We start from the raw sequence: 23938 nt of genomic DNA on the forward strand, positions 1-23938 counted from the left end.
TACAACTTGATAAAGTGAGATGCAGATAGATGATTGTATATTTTGCATGTCTTACCAGTTCTTCATCCTTCAGTGAAGAGCGCGCAGCTAATGCATGCGAGATCCCTGCTTTCCTGGACTGCACAAGAGACTGAGAGAGGAACGAAGGTTGAATATAAACATGCTTAATTAAACAATTAGTAATAGTAGTAATCATTATACTACAATGCTTTTGCGCACACTCAGTGGGAGCACATATTGTCTGTAATGCTTCTTTAAACACATGGTAAATGTTATTCCATGCCTGTGTCTACTACAGTACATTCCCATTAATATGCTAAACACTACTCAGCCATTAAGAGCACCATGTCTACTTATATAGCTTTAAGCATCTTTGTAAATTACTAATACCATAACCAAGAATAGTACCAACATCACACACAAAAACCAACCTAAAAGGTTGTTGATACAACATGCTGAAAAAAACTCAATGATTGTTACATATCTAAAGGCAGACCTCAAAAGATCGATTTTCCATGAGAAGAGGAATAAGAGCACAATTTAGCCTCTCACAGCCAATGACAGTGATTCAAAACACGCAAATGGCTGGTTTTATCTTATCTTTGTGCCATTAACTGCTCAGCAAGTAAATTGTGAGTGGTAAAGGGTGAGTGAGGGGACTGCCAGGTAAAACATAAGGAAAAATAAAATATACTGTATATGAGAATATTTATCTCTTGTATACAACTCTTGTATACAACATTACAATAATATTGTAAATCTTAACATTATGCAACAAATTGGTTGTTTAACCAATGAACACTACTACAGAATATATTATTATTATTGAATAATAGATTATTGAATAATGTTGCTTTTGTGACTTTTAGTTAACTTTTAATTATAAAAAGATTTAATTTGTGTATACACTGACTCATTTTCATTTTCATTTTCACCTTCACATTCATTTGACAGAAATATTTACCAACCGAATTCAGTGACTGACTATTCATAATCAAGCATTCTAGAGTTGTGCGATAACCTTTGTTTATATTCAGCATATCACACGTCATAAACAACTTTCACACACAAAGAAGAAACGTTCGTTGCCATGAAAACTGTTGTGCAAGTCACAAGCTTCAGATAAAGCCTGTTTTTATTTTGCATTTATTCTTTTTTGTCCTCTCCACAACATTTCAAATGCATCTGTGTGGGTTTTAGTTTTATTGTATAGCAACAAAGACTGATTGATGAAAGTTCCCCATTTCTGACTCATGTGCATGTCAGTGAACTGGAGGAGAAGACGAGCACTACAAATAGTGCTCCGTTTTTCAATCGTATGCACACTTGTCTGGTTTTTAATGCACCAGTCACATAAGATGTCCCTCTTTAAGGGGAAAGAGAAGACATTTAATTACAAGACTGATGGAAAATTACACTGACACATTTACGTAAAAACCAAAATCTAAACAAAAACAGGCCACTTGCATATTCTAACCCTTCCGAGACGGGATGTTACGGTTCTCTTTTTAGTGTGATTTGAGTAAAAGCTGAAAATTGATATATATATATATATATATATATATATATATATATATATATATATATATATATACACACACACACACAATATATATACACACACACACAGTATATACCTTGAATTGTGAAGGATACACTAATAGAAAGGTTTACTTACCATGGCCTAGTAATGAAGGCAAGCATTTAAGAAAAAATAATGACAAAAGGAGAACAGATCAGATTTAAGCTAAGCTTTAGGTTAGATTACATGAGAAATCTGACAGAATGTTGCATTTTGATATGGGTGGAGGTGTGTAAAAGTGCATAAATAAATAAAAATCACTCACCACTTCACTAACCAAGGGGATAGGCTTCTTTTTCCTAAGGTCAGGCATGCTATCAATGCCAAATATTCCTCCTTCCCTGAAGATAATAATATGGATATTCCAGTAAAGGAAAACAAATGTTTGATAAAGAACAGCTAAACAACAACACGGTTCAAACTGAAAATGAGCAAGAGATCATACCCAGGTTTGGCCCATGGATGTTTGTTATGGTCTCCATTGATATTCTGTTGAAAGGTTGATCATATTGTCATACGTTAAAACAAATACAAAATGTGGGAGCTTCACGTAGACAACAAAAACAGAACTTAATAAAAATGTGGGAAATAGGGAGAAAGAGGAATAGAGAAAGCCCTGCCGTTTGGTTGATTGAATTTCACCACTATATTAATGAACAGATGAGCAGAATGTTCCAGTAATGAGAACAATTCTCGGGGGCTCGGGAAACAAGTTCTTAAAACTCTAAAATTTCTGACTTCCTGTCAGAAAATCACAATTTAATTGACTCTCAAGATGAACAATATCATGCTAAATCTAACAAGAGAAAATGAATACAGAAAGGTAAAGATGTATCTATCAAAGAAGCAATTATAAAAAATAGAATAATAAAGTAAAAAAATAACCTAAATTTTGATAATTTTATATTCATAATTGTTTTATTTCATATATAATATAAAGGACTACTACTAATTAAGAAAAAATATTGAAAATGAATTAATACCATCTATGTGCTGTGTTTTTTAAAAAGTGCAAACACACAATTTGGTCTCTTAACTAATCATTTGACAAAAAGAGATGAATTGTTCATGTAATTGCAACAACAACAACAAAAATTCTTATGCAAAATCATCTGTAATGCCAAACCCCTCAAACAAAAAGGTTGAGAGAAAAATCACTGCTATAAAACCTCTGACTCAGCAACTCCAGCAACAGGCCTTAAAATGAATCTGCCATCACAGTTTCTATTTTATACAGTATAACTGGGAGGGATACTTTAATGAGCCACAATCAATAACACAGACTGAAAATGTGTGTAATGTTTACAATGCAGCATAGTCTACAAGCCACGAGAACAAAGCATGATTTAAAAAATGAAATAAACCATAGACACAAGTTACCCAACAGAATGCAGGAAACCCAAATCAAGGGAGCCTGTTAGCACCATTCACATTACAGACCTTCAAACAGCATTATTTATTTCTAGCATTGAAAACATAAAACATCAAGGCACTTGATGTGAATGATGTGAAAAAGATATAACCTGGTCTTCATCCTGGCTTCCATCTGAAAATAACAACAAAAAGCACAGCACATCAAGCTATCACACCATTTTTAAGCAGAACCAGACAGCACTCTTTATCTAGACATAACATTATAAAGCAATTAAACTTGTTGTCCAAGAACATTTACAAATGCATTGAAGACAGGGAGTTTAATAACCTTGTGTATATGGACCAAGAATATGAACTGCATAACTGTGACCATTTGTCAGTTGATCTAGAACGTTCCTGAAAGTTTCACTGAGTTGTATTATTCATTTATAATAGCTCCTAAATTTTCCCTGCACTCTACTTTCACATAGGATTTGTTTTCGTTTCAATGCAATGAGTATAATAAGTTTGTTTGAGCCAGGGGAACAAGACTAGTTTAACACCCAGCAGGGCGCTAGCTAATAAATCTGCAGGAAAGGACCAAACACCCTCTAGTTATGAGAGTCAGCAGTTTCTGATGAGATCTGATATTTTACAGATAAAAAAAAAGAAAATGTACTGTTTAAATGTTATTTATAAGACACGTTTGATGTGCATAACCATGGAACATATCGGAATGATTTACTTTCCATTTCTGACATAATAGATTCACTAACATTGCAAATGTAAAATTTAAGACAATAACTTTGAATGCGTGACAATGAAGTAGAACAATGATTAAGAAAGTTTAGAGCCTCAAAACTCAATATACCTGGGTTCAAATCATCTTCAGAAAATGATGACATGGTCACTATACTGAGTTGTCTTTTGGACTCTCTCTTCTCCCTTAGAATCTGCTGGAAGCTCCTGAGGCACTTCAGACGACGTGCTTCCCGCTGACTAAGCTCTGCTTCACTACCTCCTTCTGTAGAGGACTTAGTAGGAGACTGCATTCCCCCTACTAGTGTTCTCCGCTCCTCTTCAACTGCAAGTTCCTCGGGGGAAAAAGAGTCTGGAATAATGTCTGAAGAGAAACACTGTGGTAAATGAGCATTGGTTGGATTTCCAGGTGTAGCATCTGATGCATTACTTGTGGACGAATCCAACCCTGGAGATTTTGGATGTTCTGAATCTTCAATATTGTGCTGGTGAGGAGGTGATTCAGGATTTGCTTTGGTGGAGATGCTTTGGGGTATATGTATGAAACCTTTCTCTGTACTGATGACTTGAGGCCACTGAGAATCATTTATTTCTTTTTGTGTAGTCTCCATGTGAGGCATCTCTAAATTTGGTATCTCAGAATTTAAAAGATTTCCCATTTCTTGTTGTTCCTCACACAGGGAAATCATTGTATGGACTTCAACCCTTTCACCAAGCAAAGTATCACTAGTTCCATCCATCTTCTTCAGGGCTCCCCGCAAGGCAGTTTTAAAGTCAAGAACTGCTCTACCAAACTTTTTTACATTAAATGCCATATTGCTGTCATCAACCAAGTCTGGCTTCCAATCAGGGACATTTTGATTACAGAATGATGTACCTTCACATAGAAGATTCCCGGATGGCTCAATAACTACACTTTCTATTGACTGACTTTCAAATGGAACTACGCAATTTTCACAAGACGATGACATGTGATAAATGTCATTCTGATAAACAGAACTCTGAGGACATTTACCATCTGCACTGCAATTGTGGCAGCCCAAAACAGGTTCTTCAGGAAGCATTTCTGCATCATACAGCTTCCAATCCTCTCTATTGCTTGTACTAACTGGAGAGTTGTAGTGTTTACTAGATACTATGGATATTTGATCTGAGGTGCCCATCATACGAGAACTTGCGGCTCTTGATGGGTCCCAGCTGCTCATTGCCTCTTCAAAACTGGCTTGTCTGGAGCAAGAATCATCTTCGCTCCAACCTCTCTCTCCACTCCCACTGTGTTTAAATGCCACTGGGTTCCAGGTCTTACTTTTACTTCCTGCTTTGTCATGTCCAGAGGTGGGTCTTTCGGGATCAGATTCAGACTTGGAACTCTGACCCGAAGATAGGGAACTGATGCTTGGACAGTCCTGTCCATCCTGGCGCTCAAGATAACCAAAGCTTAGTTTCCTTCTCCCTGCACCTTGAGAGCCATCAGACCTTTGATTAGATGCTTCCTGTGTAAAAGGATGGTGTTCATTGTGGTTTGAAGTCTCAACACTAGTGAAAGTAGACTGCCTTGGTCCCTCTGTGTGCTTCCCATTAACTTGATATTCTGAGAGTATATCACCACAGCTACTTGAGGATTCAACAGCGTAAGGCTTGTAGCAACCTATACTAACAGTGTTATTTGATTTGTGTGATTGGTGGGAGTGACTCTCAGTGCCACCCATTGCTCCTGGCCAAGTCTCTACACCAGATTTGTTTCTAGACCGCATGCATTCAATCTCCATTAAGACGGCATCCACACAACTAGAGACCTCCTCGACAGAACCACAAACAGATGACAGGTACTCCCTCAAGTCTGAAATCTCCTCTTGAATTTTGTTGATCCCTCGCAATTCCTTCAGTATGTGCTCAACGACATCACTCGATTCTTCCTCTTGACAGTCCTGATTATTCTCCTCCATGACTTCATCCAGCATCGTCATATTCAGCCTGCACAGCAGAGTATCTGTCTGTCTTTTAGGCTCACAATCAAGTCCTCTTTCAGATGAAAACCCAGTCCCATTTAGACCTTGGGTCATTTGGTTTTGAACTACTTTCGAATTACTGTTCTGCTGCAAAGTGCAAGGAATCCTGATGCCTCCTTCTCGATTTAGTTCCACTTCCCCAACACAAGGTGCCCCAGAAACTGTTCCTAGCCCATGTCCATTTGGCACCTGAGGTGAGCAGCAGACCTCTACGGAATCTAATCCTCTCCTGTAGTAATTCTGCAATTTTTCAACATCCTCTTCCCCCTCTTCATCCTCTTCTTCAATTCCAGCATAGTAAAGATCAGAAGGCTGGACAGTATGATCTGCAGATCCCTGCAAAAAACGATGAATTTTCCCACGCAACACCAGAGCAACTTTGGGATTAGGCTGTCTTCTCTTTGGCACTGCAGGTTTCTTTTTGGGTCGGGGATACTGAGGGACACCCGTTCCATCCTGACCATTGCAGCGGTTGCGGGAGAACATTGCTTTTCCTCCCTTCTTCTGAGCTGTAGAGCTCAATCACATTTATTTAGGCTTGAAATACTGCATCTGATGATATAAGTGACAGATTATCAGTCGATTTAAACAGGGCTAAACATGTGACTATAGGGGGCAAAGTACATTTTAAAGCATCACACTTGTTCAAATTTACCAATTTGGTTAAGAAAAAATTTGGTATTATACCATCAGTTTAATTTAGTTAAATTCCTCCCTTATCAAAGTTTTGTCATGTATTTGCAACACAAAGTAATCATCAACACGAGAATTTATCATATGCATCTCTATTCTGACCATCCCAAAGCACAGTTTGATCAATGGTAGCCCACACTTAAAGTGACCAATTATTATTTTTCACATTAAACAACATCCCTGACATTGGTAAAATGAGTTTGAATTATGTGGAAAGTGACACTGGTCGAGCTGACTAGCATTTTCCCCTCTGAAACATACCTGAAAAATACCCATTTGTTCTTCATATCTTGAAAAACAAAAATCTACCACAGAAACATTCACCTAAATAATTTGCATCTTCTGAAGCAAATCAGTGAACCAAATAAATATCTAAACAAATAAATAAAAGTGAAAGGAAATAATAATACCAGTAAGTAACATAATACCAGCATTCTAGTAATAATATACAAAGACTTAAAATGCAACATTCCTTTTGGCTTTGCTTATATGCTTATATGCAACAGATAAGAGGCACAAAAGATAAACTAAACACCTTTTAAGAACATTCATTAAAATCCATGGTAACAAAGTGCAACACTAAAATAATACAGCACTGACAGTATATGTGAACCTGGACCATGTATAAGGGTCAATTTCTCGAAATTGAGATTTATACATCATCTTAAAGCTGAATAAATAAGTTTTCCTTTGATGTATGGTTTGATAGAACATGATGATATTTTGCTGAGACGCTGTATATATATATATATATATATATATATATATATATATATATATATATATATATATATATATATATATATATATATATATATATATATATATATATATATATATATATATATACACACACACACACACACAGTGCCCTCCATAAGTATTGGAACAGTAAAAACAAAATTGCTTTCTCTGCTATGGAGACATTTGCAAAAATTATTAAAAGATGAATATCCGACAAAACTACAGAATGTCACATTTTATTATTAGGTCTTTCAACATATACATGTTTTACCAAATAAAAAGTACAGCACTTTTAGAGTTCATCCCACTATTTGATGTGAGCATCATTATTAGAACAGTTAAATTTAAGGCAGATGTAAAAGATCAAAATCTAATATTAAGTTGCAGATCCCTTGCATGCAATCAAAGCAGCGAGACTGCAACCCATAGACATCACCAGACTTTTGGTCTTATTCTGTGAAATGCTTTTCTCCAGCCTGTAATGCAGCCAATTCCAACTGTTGCTTGTTTTGGGGAGTTTCTGTCTTTATTCTCCTCTTCAGCTGGTGAAATTAATGTTCAAAAGATGATTTTGTACCCTTCCAAATTCATTCTGCTACTGCCATCATACATTAAGTCATCATTAAAATGAAGAGGTCCTGTTCTAGAGACAGCCATGCATGCCCATGCCATGAACCCAACTCCACCAAGCTTTACAGATGAGGTTGTATGCTTAGGATCATTTGCAGTTCCCTTTTTTCTCCACACTTATGTTAATCACTTAGATAATGGTTCATCTTTGTCTCATCGGTCCATCAACTCAGTTCCAAAACTAATCTCTTTTAATCATATTTACAGATTTCTTGACTCCACAGCAAACAGAACAATTTTGTCTTTACATATATCTCTGGAGTCTGAGGAATCAAAAATTAGGTTTTTATATATTTACGGTTGGAAATGTAGAAAATATCTTAAATGGAACATGATCTTTACTTAATATCCTAATGATTTTTGGCATAAATAAAAATACTAATTTTGACCCATACAATGTTTTTTTGGCTATTGCTAAAAATATTCCCCAGAGACTTAAAACTAGTTTTGTGCTCCAGGATCACATACGTTATGCAATTTCTACTAGTACATATAGACAGGGTGCGGTTACTGTCAATATAGATATCTAATCTATTTATTTACAAATTTACAGTGACTTGGAGCAAAAATGCTATCAAATTAGACAAAAATGCCCCTGCACAATTAAACTAAATCAATTTAGGCTGTTGCGAATAAAGTGAACATTTTATGAAAAGTGTTTATTGGGACATTAAATTTAGATCTACATCATGCATTTAGATGTCGCATCACATTTCTTTTTGTGTTTTTACAGTGTCGCACATCACACACGTTCCTGTTGAGCTTATCAGATCAAAGGCCCTTTAAGGCAAGTCATGTCACATAGTGGCCATCTTTAAAATGAATCTCGGACATGACAGTGCAGCCTTTTTCTTTTGAATATAGAAGCATCAAATTCTCCAAAACTGTTCGCCAAGCTCAAGATTACATTTTATATTTGAAAACACCAACACAATCTGACAACAACCATCTCATAATTTTTGTTTCATTTGCTCAAACAGAATTTAAAAAAGGCTTATTTTTCAGGCTAGACCAGTCAGTGCGCATGTGCAGTCCTAAACTTAAGTCTCAAAACGTTAACTGTTTCTATAGCAACCGGGACTTCTAACGACAGCAGCATTGACGAGCACACTTTTATGATTAGCCATTTGTCTCTTTTACTTAGATGGCAGGCTTAGTTCGATATTGAGCATAGCATTTTTCTTCATTCAAAACTATTCAAGTGACACGTCTTGGGTATTCTATAGTCTTTGATTCGATGCAATGGCCAATCAGAAGTATTCAAATTAGTCATTGCTGAAAAGCTGGAGTTTATTAGGTTACTTAAGCTACAGCCTCATCCTGGAGTCAAGTCAATCTTTGCCTTTGGAGAAAAAGAAAGTTTTCTAAAGCATCCCCCACCCCGTTTCTTCACAAATCTCACACTGCATATACAGTAGATGTGTGTGCTACTGAATGCATAAATCTCTAAAAAGAATGTTTGGTTACAACACTGTTGATTAAAACCACAAATAACTACAGTATTCACTTCATGGTGCATCATACTATTTGCTATGTCAGTCTCATTCTTTATGTATACTAAAATATGAAATACAGCAAGATACAATTTTGTGGTGCATACAGGGATGAAATATAAAATCTGCAGAATACAGACTCCGGAACATTTGATTCAATTTTGGATTTCAGTATATAAAAATAACTGGATTTTTAGAAGAGCTGAAGAGGCTCATCGACTCCTTGTGGAGAGTTAATTAAGCATTGAAAATGTCACGTTAGTGCAAAATCATGGGATACTGGAACAGTAACTATGGAAACCATGTGCTATACCTGTAGTCAGCTTCTCAGTATATAGATAGATATCTCTATATAAAGATGGGAATTACCTGCATAAAACTATCCTGTTCTTTTTTCCCCCTCTGTGTTTCTCTTTACCTTAGGAACTGTAAAATGAGTCATGGAGGTTAGCGGGTATAACTCAAGAGAGATTCACTTATTTTGTTTATGTTTTGACACCCCTGTTCTGACTCTGCATGCTGCATATTATTTTGATAAGACACAAACTGCATAATTTTGCAATGTCTCACAAATAAGTACACAGTCCAGTATGTCTCTCCGAGGTGGTGTTAGACTGGCCGGTAAGGCTGAGAGTGTGTGAGAGTGGTGTTACTGTAAGAGTGTGAGTTGAGGCAGAAGGGTTATATCACTCATATGTGATGCATATCTTTAGTCCTTCTGTCTAGATCGTACACTCACACTTTTCTAACCAGCAACAACAAGATGTGAGTTTTCTATAGCCAAATGAGACCATTCTGCATGTATGTGCTTTGCCCGAATCTTCAATACATGAATTTTCTGTCTAGCTAAAAATGTGTAAGACAAAGAAACAGAACAAACAGAAGCGTAGGGGATGCCGGGAGGAGAAAGCAAAGGGTAAACAAGCAACACTAACATTTAAGTGTGGAGTACATTTACCTCAGTGAGGCATTGACACATTAAGCTAAAAAAGAAAATGAGTGAGACGTCTGTGACACAAAGTGCTTGAGGAAAATTTCACTGGGGGCAGCTAAAATCATTTCAATGTCATTTCACCCAACCCTACAGTTGTCCGGAAGATGGAACACATTACTATTCTTAAATTTCTATTGCAGATATTATAAGGGGAAAAAATTCAATTCCAGTGTTTAAATTTTAATACTTGTTCCCCTTTTCTTGCATAAGAACTTATTACCAAAATAAAAAATAACAATGTATCTTCAACTAAGCAACAAACATTTAGCAAATTTCATTACATACCAAAAAGCCAAAACGTGCATGGTGCACCATGAATAAATAAATACAACTGATGATGGTCATCAACACATATTAACCATTTTATTGCCAAACTAAAGAAAATTCTTGTTACGGAAATCATGCAATAGAGGGTTAAAGATCGTTTTATAAAACAGCTTCTTTGTGACTGCAAGATTAATTGGAAATTTAATTGCCAATGACTACTTCAGAGCTCACAACTTTGCACACCACTTCTCATATCTTTCGTGTACAGTACTGTATTACAAGCAGAGTAATTGTTTGTAGTTATAGAGCACAATGTGATGAAAGCCAGGGCTTTTAATTAATATTCCCTTTCACTGAGCGTTAGATTCTGTCCAAACACGTGTCTTTGCTGTCACTACCAGACATTGTGACCTTGCTACTTATAAAGACATGCTGTCTATAGCACACACATAGAAGATTCAAATCTGTGTCAGATTTTTTTTTTTTAAGTTCCCTGTTGAATGTTTAAAACTGAAATTTTTCCACAATCATTTGATCCAGACAGTCAGGTGGAATGACCAGACATTGAAACAAAGCAAAAGTAATGGCTTACAATCTAAACAATGTTCTAAGCAGATCAGCTATATGTTATCAGATCAATTTATCATATTACTGTCCAATGTTCCTTCAAGCATTTAAAGCAAAGAATATCAAAGAGAAAATTACTTTTTAAATAACATCCAACAACATGTTGGATGGAGGAGAAGAATATTGAATACAGAGATGCTGTTTTTTCAAACTAAAGTGTGGACAGGAAGTAGTTGAGTAGGGGATATTGATCTTAGGAAATTAGATGCCTTAGATGGCACACCAAGTGTTGTTCAAATACTGTTTACAGACTGTCTGACACTTAACGCACAACAATGGCGCACAAAACTGAAAGCTCTGATCTGATCAGATTGCTTTATGAAATTTCCAGAAGGAAAAAAATACATTTTGTGATTGGATGCATTACATGTCAAACAGTTTCATGATCATGCCATCAAAAGACAACTCTAAGGGGAATATTTTTTAAATGTCAAAGCTCCAAAAATATAAAAAATGTATATATATATATATAAGAAAAGTGTTGCATCGTGTGTGTCACACGCAATGCGACAGTTTTTAAAATACATTTTTGATATTTTTAAAGCTTTGGTGTTGCTGAATTTACATTTTAAAAAATGTTCAACTTGTTTCTTAGTAGAGCACCAAGTTGAGCTCGATGTGCGTGCTTTTGCCTGCTCTTTATCAAAAGACAATTCCAAATGAGATTTAGAGTCAGGAATGCTAGCAGTCTGGAATTATGGGGATAATTTGTGTTCATGTGTGTGTATTTAAAAGTGACAGTAAAATATTATCTCTCCTTTCTGGCAAAATCAATCTCCGTGATGTTAAGCAGCAGTGTTGTTAACAATGTTTACAAGGTCTTATTCTGGCTGCCTGCCACACAGGTCATGCTGAACTCACTTACAAATTCAGCCACAGGCACCATTATCCATTTTTTGTGTATTCGGCCTTCCAATGTCATAGCTACTTAGTGTATTCACAAAAAAGCTCATTCAGGAAGCTGCATACAAGGTCAAGATTGAAGAGCTTGTTGATCAATACATAAAACATGACCTCTGAATTTAACATGGCTACTTTTCTGCAAGTAAATATTAAAGGGTTTTTTATGATGCGATATCAATTTTTTCCTTTTCATTAGTGTGTTATGTAGCTATTTGTGCATGTATAAGATCTGCAGAGTTACAAAGCTCAAAGTCTCCCACAAAATGATTTATTCTTTCTAAAAGAGAAGGCTGATCCAGACCGGGCTAAAATGCCTCATTCAAATGCACCACCACATGTCTACGTCACGATGTGGAAATATTTACGTAATGCCGCCCAAGCATTCACGCAAAGATAGACGACATGGTTTCAGGAACAGCAGTAGTGTTGATGCAGCCATGTGAAGGAGACACTGTGTGTTTCTGTGCAAAAGCAAAATTTGGCCTTCTGAGAGTAGTTGCAATGAGGAATCATTGGTTAAGATTTATTTACAACAGAACAGCACAACCCAGAAGTTCAAATTTGTGCAACGCATTTTATGGATGAGTTTTGTGAATGTAGGAAAGTATCCTACGAGGCTGGCTGTGCAAATGCTATTTCTTAAAAAAAATGGGTCAATTCCGACTTTGGTATGAAAATCTGGCGCTTATTCTGAATCAGCTACTGTAAGTATGTTTTCTAAATAGTTGAAAGTGTTTGTTCATCCAAAAACTTAAATTAGACTGTGTTTTACCCACCCTTGAGTCATCATATGTATATGACTTTCTTCTTTCAGACGTAACTTCCATTAGGAGTTTTATAAAACATGCCCCTGAGATAAACTAGGCTCGAAAGTTTATTATAGAAGCAAAGGAAGTAGAGTTTCCTTATTTTAACAAAAGTAAACCAGTCTTCTCTTGGTTTATACTGAAATCCTCCAACATTTTTTTTTGCAAGTCCTCGGTTTGTACTTCTAATTCTTGACTGGCATATTGTTTCGTTCTCTCTCCGCATTTCTTACTAATTATGCAACGCTGATGTACCATGTCATCTGCCAGAACGGCTTCCATGTATGACAGATACCTGAAGTGTGAGAAAAGTGTTTATTACGTTTGAAATATGGATATTTTTCTTACAAAAACGCATGGATTCTCTAATGGAGGCCTTTATTCACACCACGGAGCAATTTGAGGCACGTTTTATTATGACTGCGCGCTTTTTTTTGACGATTTGTGGACTGTTCAAATGCAACACTCACTGACTGCAATGATAAAACTTGGAATAGCCAGGACAATTTTTAATATAACTCCGACCGGATTTGTCTGAACGAAGAAAGTCATATACACCTAGGATGCCTCGAGGGTGAGTAAAACACAAGCTAATTTCTATTTTTGGGTGAACTAACCCTTTAAGTATTTGTTATTGACTGTTCAAATGAGGAGTTTTGCGCCGTGCAGAGTATCGCGTCGTGTGTGTGCCACAGTGGAGTCTCACACTTCTTAATAGCGACTTGTGTACTGCAAAAACATAAACATACATAAAAGCATCATTACTGTGTCTGTCATGCGACTCGGTTCCCCTTTCGAACTTGAACTGATGGTAAAACTAAGGACATTATTTTACTGTCTTTACATTTATGTTGAAAGCTGAAGCTCACGATTATGGAAAGGGGCATTACATTTCCGACATGTGCTTGTGGTGATCGGCCAATCACAATGCACTGGGTCAGCTGGCCAATCAGAGCGGAAACGACGACATTGAGAGGCGGGGCATAGAGGAACTACAAAAATGTACAGTATTTGAAAAATAATGTGTTTCTTGAACATTAAAGCACATCATCATGTTCTGTTACACCAAATACACCAAATAATGACCGTTAAAATATCATCATATGACCCCTTTAAACCTGCCACACATGCAAACATATTGCCGGAACAGCAAACTGTTGACTTCACTGCAACTAAATAACAAGACAAAAATGAAAGTGAGACAGTCAGCCAGCTCCAATATATTACTCATCATGCACTAAATTACAGCAAGTCCCTCTAAGCAACACAGTTACACTCAAACTTATCACATCAATAGATGCATGACACCTTAGATAAGAGAGGAAAGTATTCAAATAATTATATTATTCCATAAACATACATGTATGTTTATATTGCAAAAAACTATATACATTAAATAGAGTACTTGGAGAAAAGACTATATCCATCTCAATAAATGAAGGAAAGAGACCAATTAAATTTTTAAACTATAAAATATGCATACAATTGAAATATACATACAATTAAATTATTCTTTTTTTATAAACAATAATTATTTTTCAATATTGCCAGAAATTGAACCAAAACCTTTTCTAAAATCTTGCAGTAAGATATATTCTCTAAATTTGATATAGATATTACTAAGAAATATTTAATATTTCAAGAAAAAACAACTAGCTTACCACATTGAAGGTGTACAGATCAGTTACACCAAATATGCACACGAACAACTTTGTGCAAATTTCTGACTTCCGATAGAGCGGGATTATAAAGAGAGCCCCACATTCTGATTCCAAAGTAAAAAGTCCATAAAAAGCAGCTCCCACAGTAATCCAATACATTCACTTAAAAAAAATACAAAATTAAGTTGATTGTGTTCTCTATTATATCCCAAGTTAAATAAGTTTTTATAGTCCTGGTACGCTCCTCAATACCATCTTCTCATTTCAATTACTGACAAACTAGAATTCATTCAAATACACGAGTAATTCTTATTCTTGCTCCTTCACACACATTAGTGTCAGTGTTCCACTCCTCTATGATTCTCCAGTCTCTTCCTCCTACACTTCTCTGGCTTGTTGCTAGGAACACATCCACCCTCAGCTGTGTGTGAGTGTTCACACACTTTCACCCATTCTCCTCCTCCTTCTCCCTCTCCCTCTCCCTCTTTTCCTCACACTTCTGCCTTATTCACTCCTCACATCTCCATCCATCTGTTTCTCTCTCTTTTCCTCCCCCTTGCGGAGGCTTGCACACACTCCATATCTCTCCTACTTTTTTTCCTCTCACTCTGACATCATCATGTCGGTGTGTCTAAAGTGCTAGTTGAGTTGCATCATGTTTTCGTTTAATTTTTGCCAGAAAATGGAAACATGAGTAAACATCTCTTAAAAGGTTAATACAAAAAAATACAAATAAAAAATAAAAACACAGATTTTGGCATTACAAATAGATCTGCTGCCAATTCTTGAGGGTACTCAATAAAAATCTGCCAGTTTTGTTTAATCAAGTCTGCACACTGCAATGAGGAAAACTGTAAAAGTGAGAACTTGGGTCCATGGAAAGTTTCAGATTTTCTTCTCTCTAGAGTCTCTTTAAATATTTTACTTGGATATTTTGTGCACATCTAGCAATCATAACAAATATGAATTGTAAAATTATTTTGAAGCCATTTTGGAAGATTATTGAGGCCCCCTAGTGGACCTTGGACCCATAATTGAGAACTACTTTATTCTTAAGTTTATCATCACAAAATAGCAGGAGACCAGGTGCCCAACATGAGGCAGAGGGATCTTTTATAACCCTGAATTTGTTTATTTACCTGAAATTGGCTGATTGTATAAACATTATGCCTTTATCCCTTATATTGTGTGTGTGTGTGTGTGTGTATGTGTGTGTATATATATATAATACACACACACACACATACACACATATATATATATATATATATATATATATATATATATAAAACTCTCTCACGATGTTCTGTACTGTCTGATCGATGCTCCATCAACCGAATACACAAGTTACTGGATGGCGTACCATTCACCGCTTCACATCTACACTCCCTCTAGGCATTTTCTCTTTGATCTTCTGATTAGGGAGACAACATTGGAGAAGTAAAGACTGTCACAGTGTTATCACAGGTTCTGTGGACGCTGTAGGGAAATCAGCAGGAAAAGGAAGCTAAGGTGCAACTGGGAGGGGTGAATTTCTTTGGTGACTTTCAGCCAATGTCATCCTACAGGCCTTTGATTCCTTCCTGTTAGTATTCTGTGCATACTCACTACTCAAGAGTCAGAAACTCTTCCTTATCCAATTCATTCGCTCCATTCTCTCTCCCTCTGCCTTTCTTGCTCTCTCTCTCTCTTCCGCTCAGCCTCTATCTCCCCCTCCCAATCGCTCTGATTTGCTTTGACACATCTTCTCCCTTCCATCTCTCTAGGGTTTTACAGCTCTGAGGATGACTATTGTAATGGGCAAAGTGATTTGAAGTCTGAAGGATATTAATGTCCGTTCGGTCTGGAATATAAATAAATATATTCTGTCCTCAATTTCACAAAGAAAAAAAGAAAAAACTGGCCTACATAAACAGACCTGTGTTCTATATGCTTTATGTTCTGCATATAAGAAAAAGTTTAAAAGAACCTCAGTGCAGTGCAACAATCAGGTCATTCTTCTGTTAAACTTGTATTAAAATATCAGTGATGCTTAGCAAAATGTCATCACTGGGACAGATGACTCAAAATCATCCTGCTTTACTGAACAATGCATTAGCAAAAACTGCAAAAAAGCCTTTAACATGTATTAAATTTCAGGAATAAAAAAACTAAGCAGAATAATGTCCAAATTATCATTCTTGTGGATATTGAATAAGCCACTAGAACAAAGTCATTCACCATGTAAGAAAGATGCCTTGCCATTTCTAAAGTGTGTTAAGAACAAATGTGAAATTTACACTACAAGAGTTAACAAACGGACAGATGCTTTGTGCAAATAAGTCTTTATCATTCCACTGTTCAAATTCAGTTTTAATCCTGTAGGACAAATCAGCTTTCAGCTCTCATCAATCTACCCATCCCCTGTCCTCTTATATCGTCATATATATAAAAAGAACACTCATTTTAAATGTGTTCGAGTCAGAAATGCTTTAAATAAAAAAAGCCTGCTACTTTTTTTTTTTGAGTCTCACACAATGTCAGATATATCATGTCAAGGGTGCCGTGATATTGAAAAAAAAACAAAACAATAAAAGCTGTCTTAACCAACCTCTTTATTAATCTCATCATGTGTTGCTTGTAACCAAACAAATAAATACAAAAATATGTAAATACACAAAGAATATATCATGTTTACATGGGTTTAAAATTCCAGATTATTCTAATAAAATACCTCCAGTTTCAAAAATAATCTTAAGAACATGGCACACAAGATGACGTTTATAAACTAGGCTCGAACTGACCACTGGCACAATGAGAGACAACATTGGTGGAGGGTTTAACGCAGCGTGTGAGAAAACATTACAGTATTTAGCACATAATATTACTGGTTTCGATTACAGATAAAAACTATAACTATCGTTACTTGCTCATTCCTGTATGAAATCATCCACATGAATAAAACACTATGGCTAAGCTTAGTTAAAACTGGGTTTGACTTATTCTCAAGACATCTGACAGCAGTTTGAACCAGCAGTTAATGTTTTCAAAAAAGAGAAATGTAGTATGATCAATGGGTTTGTCTGGATCGAATCAAACTACATGAAATATGCATAAAAAAGGCGCCCAAGGGCTGCTCCACATGAAACAATCAAGGTTGTGTTTCCACAGCAATGTCACTTAGTTGCCATGGCAAATTATTTCTCGTTGAGATCAAAATGGCTATTTTAAACAAATAAATAATCAAGACTTTGGAATATGTAAAGATATATATAATCATTATCTGTCTTGTTTGTCTTTTTTTACACTTGTCTGTAGTATTTAATGAACATAATGTAAACATACAGTATTACATGTTAAAGGAACACCCACTTCACTTCAAATACATTAATAATGAAATGGTACATATGCTCCAAACATTAAGTGCTGATGGTACTATTTAAGCTGTCAGCAGAAAAATAGTGATGATTTCTAGACAGATTTTCTGCCCCAAACTTTCCCTGTTACTGTCTTGTAACATTCTTTTCTGATTTTACCATCATTTCGATTGGTGGACTGTATGCATTGCAATACGAACTCAAAGTTTTTCCAGCTTTTGAAGAGTCTGAGGTACAATTCTTACATCTAGTCTCTAAAGGCCATTCAAGGTCACAACGCTAATTCTATATGACAACCTCTGCACGGACAATGTTAAATCATAAAAAAAGAAATAACTGAAAAACTGAGGCATTTTTTAGAACATATTTATTGGAACCACACTACTGGAACCCATTGGAGATTTTTTAAAAGACCTTTTAAAGGTGTCTCAGATAGCCGATTTTTTTATAATGGGGTTACTGAGGGGAAACTGAAAACAAAACAAACTCACAATACAAACAAGATCGCTCAATAGCAAAGCGCTGAAAAAAATTAAAAACTTATTTTACATACAAAACAGTACATGACAAACAAATATTAAAAAAAATAAAATAAAACTATACATATATCTTAAAGTTATCCTGTAAATACAGGCCATTCAAATAGAATCAAAATCGTAAATAACTGAAATGTCATTATTTTCATTCCCGGTGGCAGCTTGTGACTTTGAATTTGTCATGTGAATCTCAATCAGCCAAACAACAAAAGGGCAAAGAACTAGGAAGATAAATATCAAGAGAGCAAACGAGTGAAATGACGAAGAAAGAAAAAAAAAAAAGAATAATGTATTTTATAACAGTTTTAAAAAGGTGAGAGATGTTTGATCTCTCCCTCCTACCTCATGCAGCTTCACTCTGACTTTATTGATGGCCTTCAACCAGCGCAGGCGGGAAGGAGAGAAAGGAGGTGGTCCATCCTCATAAAAACTGAAAAAAAGACAATTAAATGTTTTTAATTAAAAAATACCAAGTGGCTAAAATCATTCACTTTAACTATACTTTTGGTTTATTTCCTCGAAAAGTATATTATACCTTTACAAACGATTTGTCACCTTAGAAGTATACTCAAGGTCTCAAAGCTAAAAGACATGAACTAAAGGAAAAAAACCTCAAATTTAAATATTGTATTTACATTAGATGCAGATATGAAACCAACATTTATAACATGATTCTGATACAATTAAACAATGATTATTAATAATACAATTTCAATACAGTTACAATCAAGGTCAAACTGTACAACTTTTCAAGTGTTGTACTTTTACATTTATTTATATACTAGCTTAGTTTTTAGGTTTAATATGATTGCATCCCATAGTCTTTATTTTACCCATCCTCTATTCACATCTATAAAATGTGCACACTTACCTGTGTTGCCTCTCTGGCTTCCTCCCTTGATCAACAACAGGCGTGGGAATGCTCTCTTCCTGTACTTCTTCCTCCACATTTGATAATATTTCTCTTTCCCCTTTTTCTGTGTCATCTAAGACTGGAAGAGGTGGACCTTCCACAGAAGGTCTGATCTGAGCATCTGAATAGTTTTGTTCTTCCTCTTCTGGCTCAGAGCTGAACTGGGAACTGGCTTGGCTAAGGTTACCAGAAGACCCAAATCGAGAACTGTCCACCGGGCTGGTGAGGAACAAAAAGATGCAATTATCAATCAAATTATAAGAGAACTGCACAATCTTAAGACTGACTGGCTCAATGTGGAATTTTTTTTCAAGAAAAGGAAAATTGAATAACATACTGGGGACAGTGCTCATTTCAATTTAGTAGAGTAATAGATAAGAAAAAGATAAATATATATAAAAAATATATAATTAATCAGTAGCAGTCAACACTTATATTTAAAATCTAAGAACAGTTTAAAGGGTTAATAATTTATTCAGTTTATGCATTGTCTTGACAGACTGTAAAACAAATAAATAAAATGATTAATAACAGGGATGCATAAATTAATATTAAATTAAATTAATAAAGAAATTAATCTATCTTGGAAAGATGGAGGTTAATGTTCACAACAAACCATAATAAATGGCCTAAGAAAAGCCATTTATTCTGATTTTACTAGCCTTTTATCAAAGGTTTGCTGTTGGAGGCTCTCTGATGGCTTTTCTGCACTGGAATCTGTTTCAGGAAGGTCCTTGTCCTTATCAATACAATCTTGGGAAATTTGGGATTTGTCAAATGTTCTACTTCCAGACAGGAAGCCCCTTGTGTAAGTGCTGTCAAGAGTCTCTGGACTTGTGTCAAAACTTGGCTGCTTATGTGAAGAGTTCTCACTTGGACCTTCTTTAACACTGGGCTCTGCACTTCCTGTGACATCTGATGCAGGTGACAATTTATTAGCCTCAGGTTCACCATTTTCTTCAAGTCTTTGAGGCCTCAAAGTTTGTAATTTGCTCTTTAGAGACTTGTGTTCCATCATGACTTTTAGTAACAAATTTCTCTGGCAGCTTGGTTGATCACCTGTGAGAGAGTCCGTTGGCAGGCTGGTTGAAAGACTAAAAAAATTAGCTATTCTGCTATTGTGGTTGTGCTGGAGCAGAACAATGTTTGAGACTCAGGCATTCTTGGTCTTGGCTGATTGGAAATGACAGGTATAGGTCCTCTTGGTTCAGGCATTCCAGGTCTGGGTGGAAAAAAGGTCCTGCCATTCTTGGTCTTGGCTGAGAAGGAAAACCCACTATTCCTGGATGAGGTACAATAATGTCTTGTTTGGGCTGTTGCTGCGGCTGAACAGAAGAAATTGACTGAGGATCTAAAGATGGTTTTCTACTGACACTTTGATTTCATCTGTTTTTTCAATAAGGTCTGCTTGCTGTCTGTCAGATATTTTTAATCCGTTTGGATTCAGAGAGTTTTCACATTTTCAGTGGGGATCTTAGCATCCAGAGTTTTGTTAGTTTCCTGAGAGTTTTCCAGTTCCACACAATCTTCGGATTCCATGTTTTTCTGCACTGGGTCTTGTGATTCAGATGATTTTTCAGGCTCTACAATTTTCTAAGATTGTAATGAGACCTGATGGTTTCTCAAGCAAACAAGGCTCAAAAACTCTCTCTTGTTCGGTTGAACTTTCAAGCACATATTGGTTTAAATCTTTGTCAAAGTCTGTGTTCTCTGGACCAAAGGCTACAGTTTCTTTGTTATCTTCCATGTCCAGTTCCTAATTTTTAAGGTGCTCATTTTTAGTTTGTTCCTCATATATTTTGTCAACCATTGAAGTTTCTGCATTTTTAGACTGATCCTCATTCAGAGGCACTGGTACTGTTAGAGCCTCTGGGGATGCCATTATATAAGGGAGGCTCATTTTTATGCTCTGACTGTCAGTTTCTTGAGATTCCATATCTTTGATAGCTAAATTGTCTAGAGAACCATAAAGGCTTTCCATGGGAGTCTTGTCAATATAATGTGATCTTTCTGTGCTGTATCAGGTTCAACTGTCATGGTACCTTCTTCAGTACAAAAGTCTTTAGGACTGTTAGGGTGTACTCACACTAGGCACGGTTGCCATGAACCGGGCCCGAGTACGATTGTCCCCCCTCCCCCCTCCCCCCTCCCCCTCTGGCCTGCACTCACATATAGGGTTTTCAGCATTCGTGCCGGAGCACGCTTACGTCATTATGGTGCGACGGTTTCGGGATTAACCGGAAAAGCGGCGCTCTCTGAACACAATGGAGTCCATCGCTCTGTTTTCTTTGTAGATAATTTTGTGTCGTTTGGTCCACAGCCCTCTCACAGCCTGTTGTTAAACAGATGTGTCGCCTCAGTGGCACGAAAAGTTTCACGTAATCGTGCTGCTCGTATGAGGATGTTTGCAAGGTACCAGCTGAAGTGCAGCAAGGACTTTGCAGTTTTTCGTTTTTTTGCGTTTTGCACCTCTGCCGTAGACCAAAGCGACCCTTTCCCTGCCATGTTGGTTTTGGAGCGTCGCAAAACCGTGACGCAACGCGTCCTTTTCCGTGCTCCGGCATGGTTAACGCTCACACTGCATGCGAACCGCGCCCGAGTCCAACTGAACCGTGCCCTGGCCCACCTCTTCCGGCCAATCGAGCCGGAAAACTTGCAGTTCTGTTGCAAATACTGTATGAATTTGGCTGTGTAAAAAGGACGTTCATGGAAAGACCTGGATTCACTACATACGAGCTTGGGTAATGATTGATGCCTTTGTAGGATAAGATTTACCTCTGGTGCTGATGGCTCTACAAGCAAAGGCAAACCGATAGAATATGTATTAATTTCTGTGACTAAGGTCCGCCTGCTTCTTAAAATGGATAATGCTTCAGTTACTAAAGTCTTAGTGAGCATTGTCTCCATATGCTTATTGGCTGTCTTTAAAGTCAAAAAAAGTCACGTTGCTTTGACCGAATTAGCTGGAGCAGTGCTCTCATTATACGACTGTCCAGTCACATGACTCATTCTCATGGATTCACTAGCAAATGAAGTCTGCCTTATGAGGCCAATTTGTTTATTTTGAGCAAGCATGTGCAATGCTGGGCTTGACACTTGTGATGTCTTTATTTCAGGATTTGTATGAGGTGATGGTGCCCGAGGTATGGAAGTTGGTACTTGGCTGGGTTTAGAACTTTGCTTAAATGGGCCTCCCTTGAGCCGATCAAGTTGAACAGATGTTGAGGCCGACTTGAACACTACCTTTAAGGGTGAATCCACCAGGACACTGTCAGAACATATCTGAATACGTATCCTGACTTTGGGAAATCTGCCCTGAGGCTTGTCTTGCAAACTGAGGTTTTTGTCTTGGTGATCTGGGTGCTTCATTGCCACAGCTGTTTAATATGGGAACTCCATTGTCTGGAGGAAAGTATTGTAGTCTGCTTCTCGGAGAGGCCAGAGGCACATCAGATATTGTCACAGAGTGATTTCTGACCTCTAGAGCTGGAAATGTCACATTGATTTCATTCACTTCCTCATTTAACTCAAAAGTCAGAACAACAGCAACAGTTTCACCTATGTGAATGGTCTCTTCATTCTGCTTTTTAACTTTTAGTTTTGTTGTGGTAAAATCAATGACATCCTTAATAGACCTTTCGGCATCAGTATCTGTCGGAGTTTTCTCATTAATACCTTTGTATTTTTTGTTCAAGGTTCCAGAAAAATTCATAAGTTTACTACTACTACTACTACTACAACAAAAAGAAACCTGCCATCTGATGCTTGTTAAAAAGTAAATTCTGTGGTGGTGGAAATGATAGTCTTTGATTTGACATCACACTGGAAGGTTGTGGCTTCATGGGAACTACTTCAGTCTTAGAGACATCAATAGATCATTAGATGCTTTCTTTCTCCAGTTTTTGTTTCTGAGATGCAGCAGAAAGCTTAGATGAGGTTGGTGGAGTATTTCATACTTGCAGTGTAGTTGTTGCACTCTGCTGTGTAAACCCATCCTGTTTTGTTGAATTTGCTGGTTTTACAGGAAGTGACCCAGTTGCTGTAGGTGGCTTTCCATTGGCATTCAGTAGATCAGAAGGTTTTGTAGAAGTGGTGCTGCAATTACACCACAAGTAGATTTGTGGTGCAGTAGATGTTCTTTCAATAAAGTTTTCAGTTGGTGAAAAAACAGAACAGAAATTTTGCTTACTTTGAGTTGAGGGATGCTCTCTTAAGTCCACCAATGAAGTAAAACTAATTGGAGAAGAGAACTGATGCACAGATATTTCAGGAAAAAGGTATTTAATGCCCTGATTTAACCAGTATGGTCGTCCATTACATGGGTTCTTTGCTTTTTTAGAGAATTCAGCCGCTTCCGAAGTCAGCTGAAGTTGCTTCTCTGTAGAAATTATACTTGGCTCTTGTGAACCCATTTTTACTTTTTTGAGTTTGTACAAGCTGAAGCCAACAGATTCCTCTGTCTGAAAATTTGGGAGAACCGCTCAATATTTATATTCATAATCCTGTCTCCTTTTTGAAGTGCTGATGAAAAATCAAAAGGTGCATTTAGGAGCTGCGAGTCTGATTTTTCCTGGTATCAACAGAATTTCATCTATTTTAAAACCACAGAGCG

At 36.7% G+C, this 23938-nt stretch overlaps 1 protein-coding gene across 1 annotated transcript in view; it reads right to left on the minus strand.

Annotated features, from left to right (window-relative positions):
* The window catches only part of LOC113075833 (protein unc-13 homolog B-like), a 78560-nt gene that overhangs the window by 23924 nt on the left and 30698 nt on the right, over nucleotides 1-23938 (minus strand). The window contains exons 10-15 of the mRNA XM_026248493.1: nucleotides 19285-19545; nucleotides 18756-18843; nucleotides 2028-2071; nucleotides 1848-1923; nucleotides 1679-1684; nucleotides 56-130 (exon numbers count right to left, since the gene is read on the minus strand). Of these exons, the coding sequence (XP_026104278.1) occupies nucleotides 56-130; nucleotides 1679-1684; nucleotides 1848-1923; nucleotides 2028-2071; nucleotides 18756-18843; nucleotides 19285-19545 (550 nt within the window). The remainder of the gene's footprint in view (nucleotides 1-55; nucleotides 131-1678; nucleotides 1685-1847; nucleotides 1924-2027; nucleotides 2072-18755; nucleotides 18844-19284; nucleotides 19546-23938) is intronic.

Source organism: Carassius auratus, unplaced genomic scaffold (assembly GCF_003368295.1).
Source record: "Carassius auratus strain Wakin unplaced genomic scaffold, ASM336829v1 scaf_tig00017721, whole genome shotgun sequence".
Classification (NCBI taxonomy): domain Eukaryota; kingdom Metazoa; phylum Chordata; class Actinopteri; order Cypriniformes; family Cyprinidae; genus Carassius; species Carassius auratus.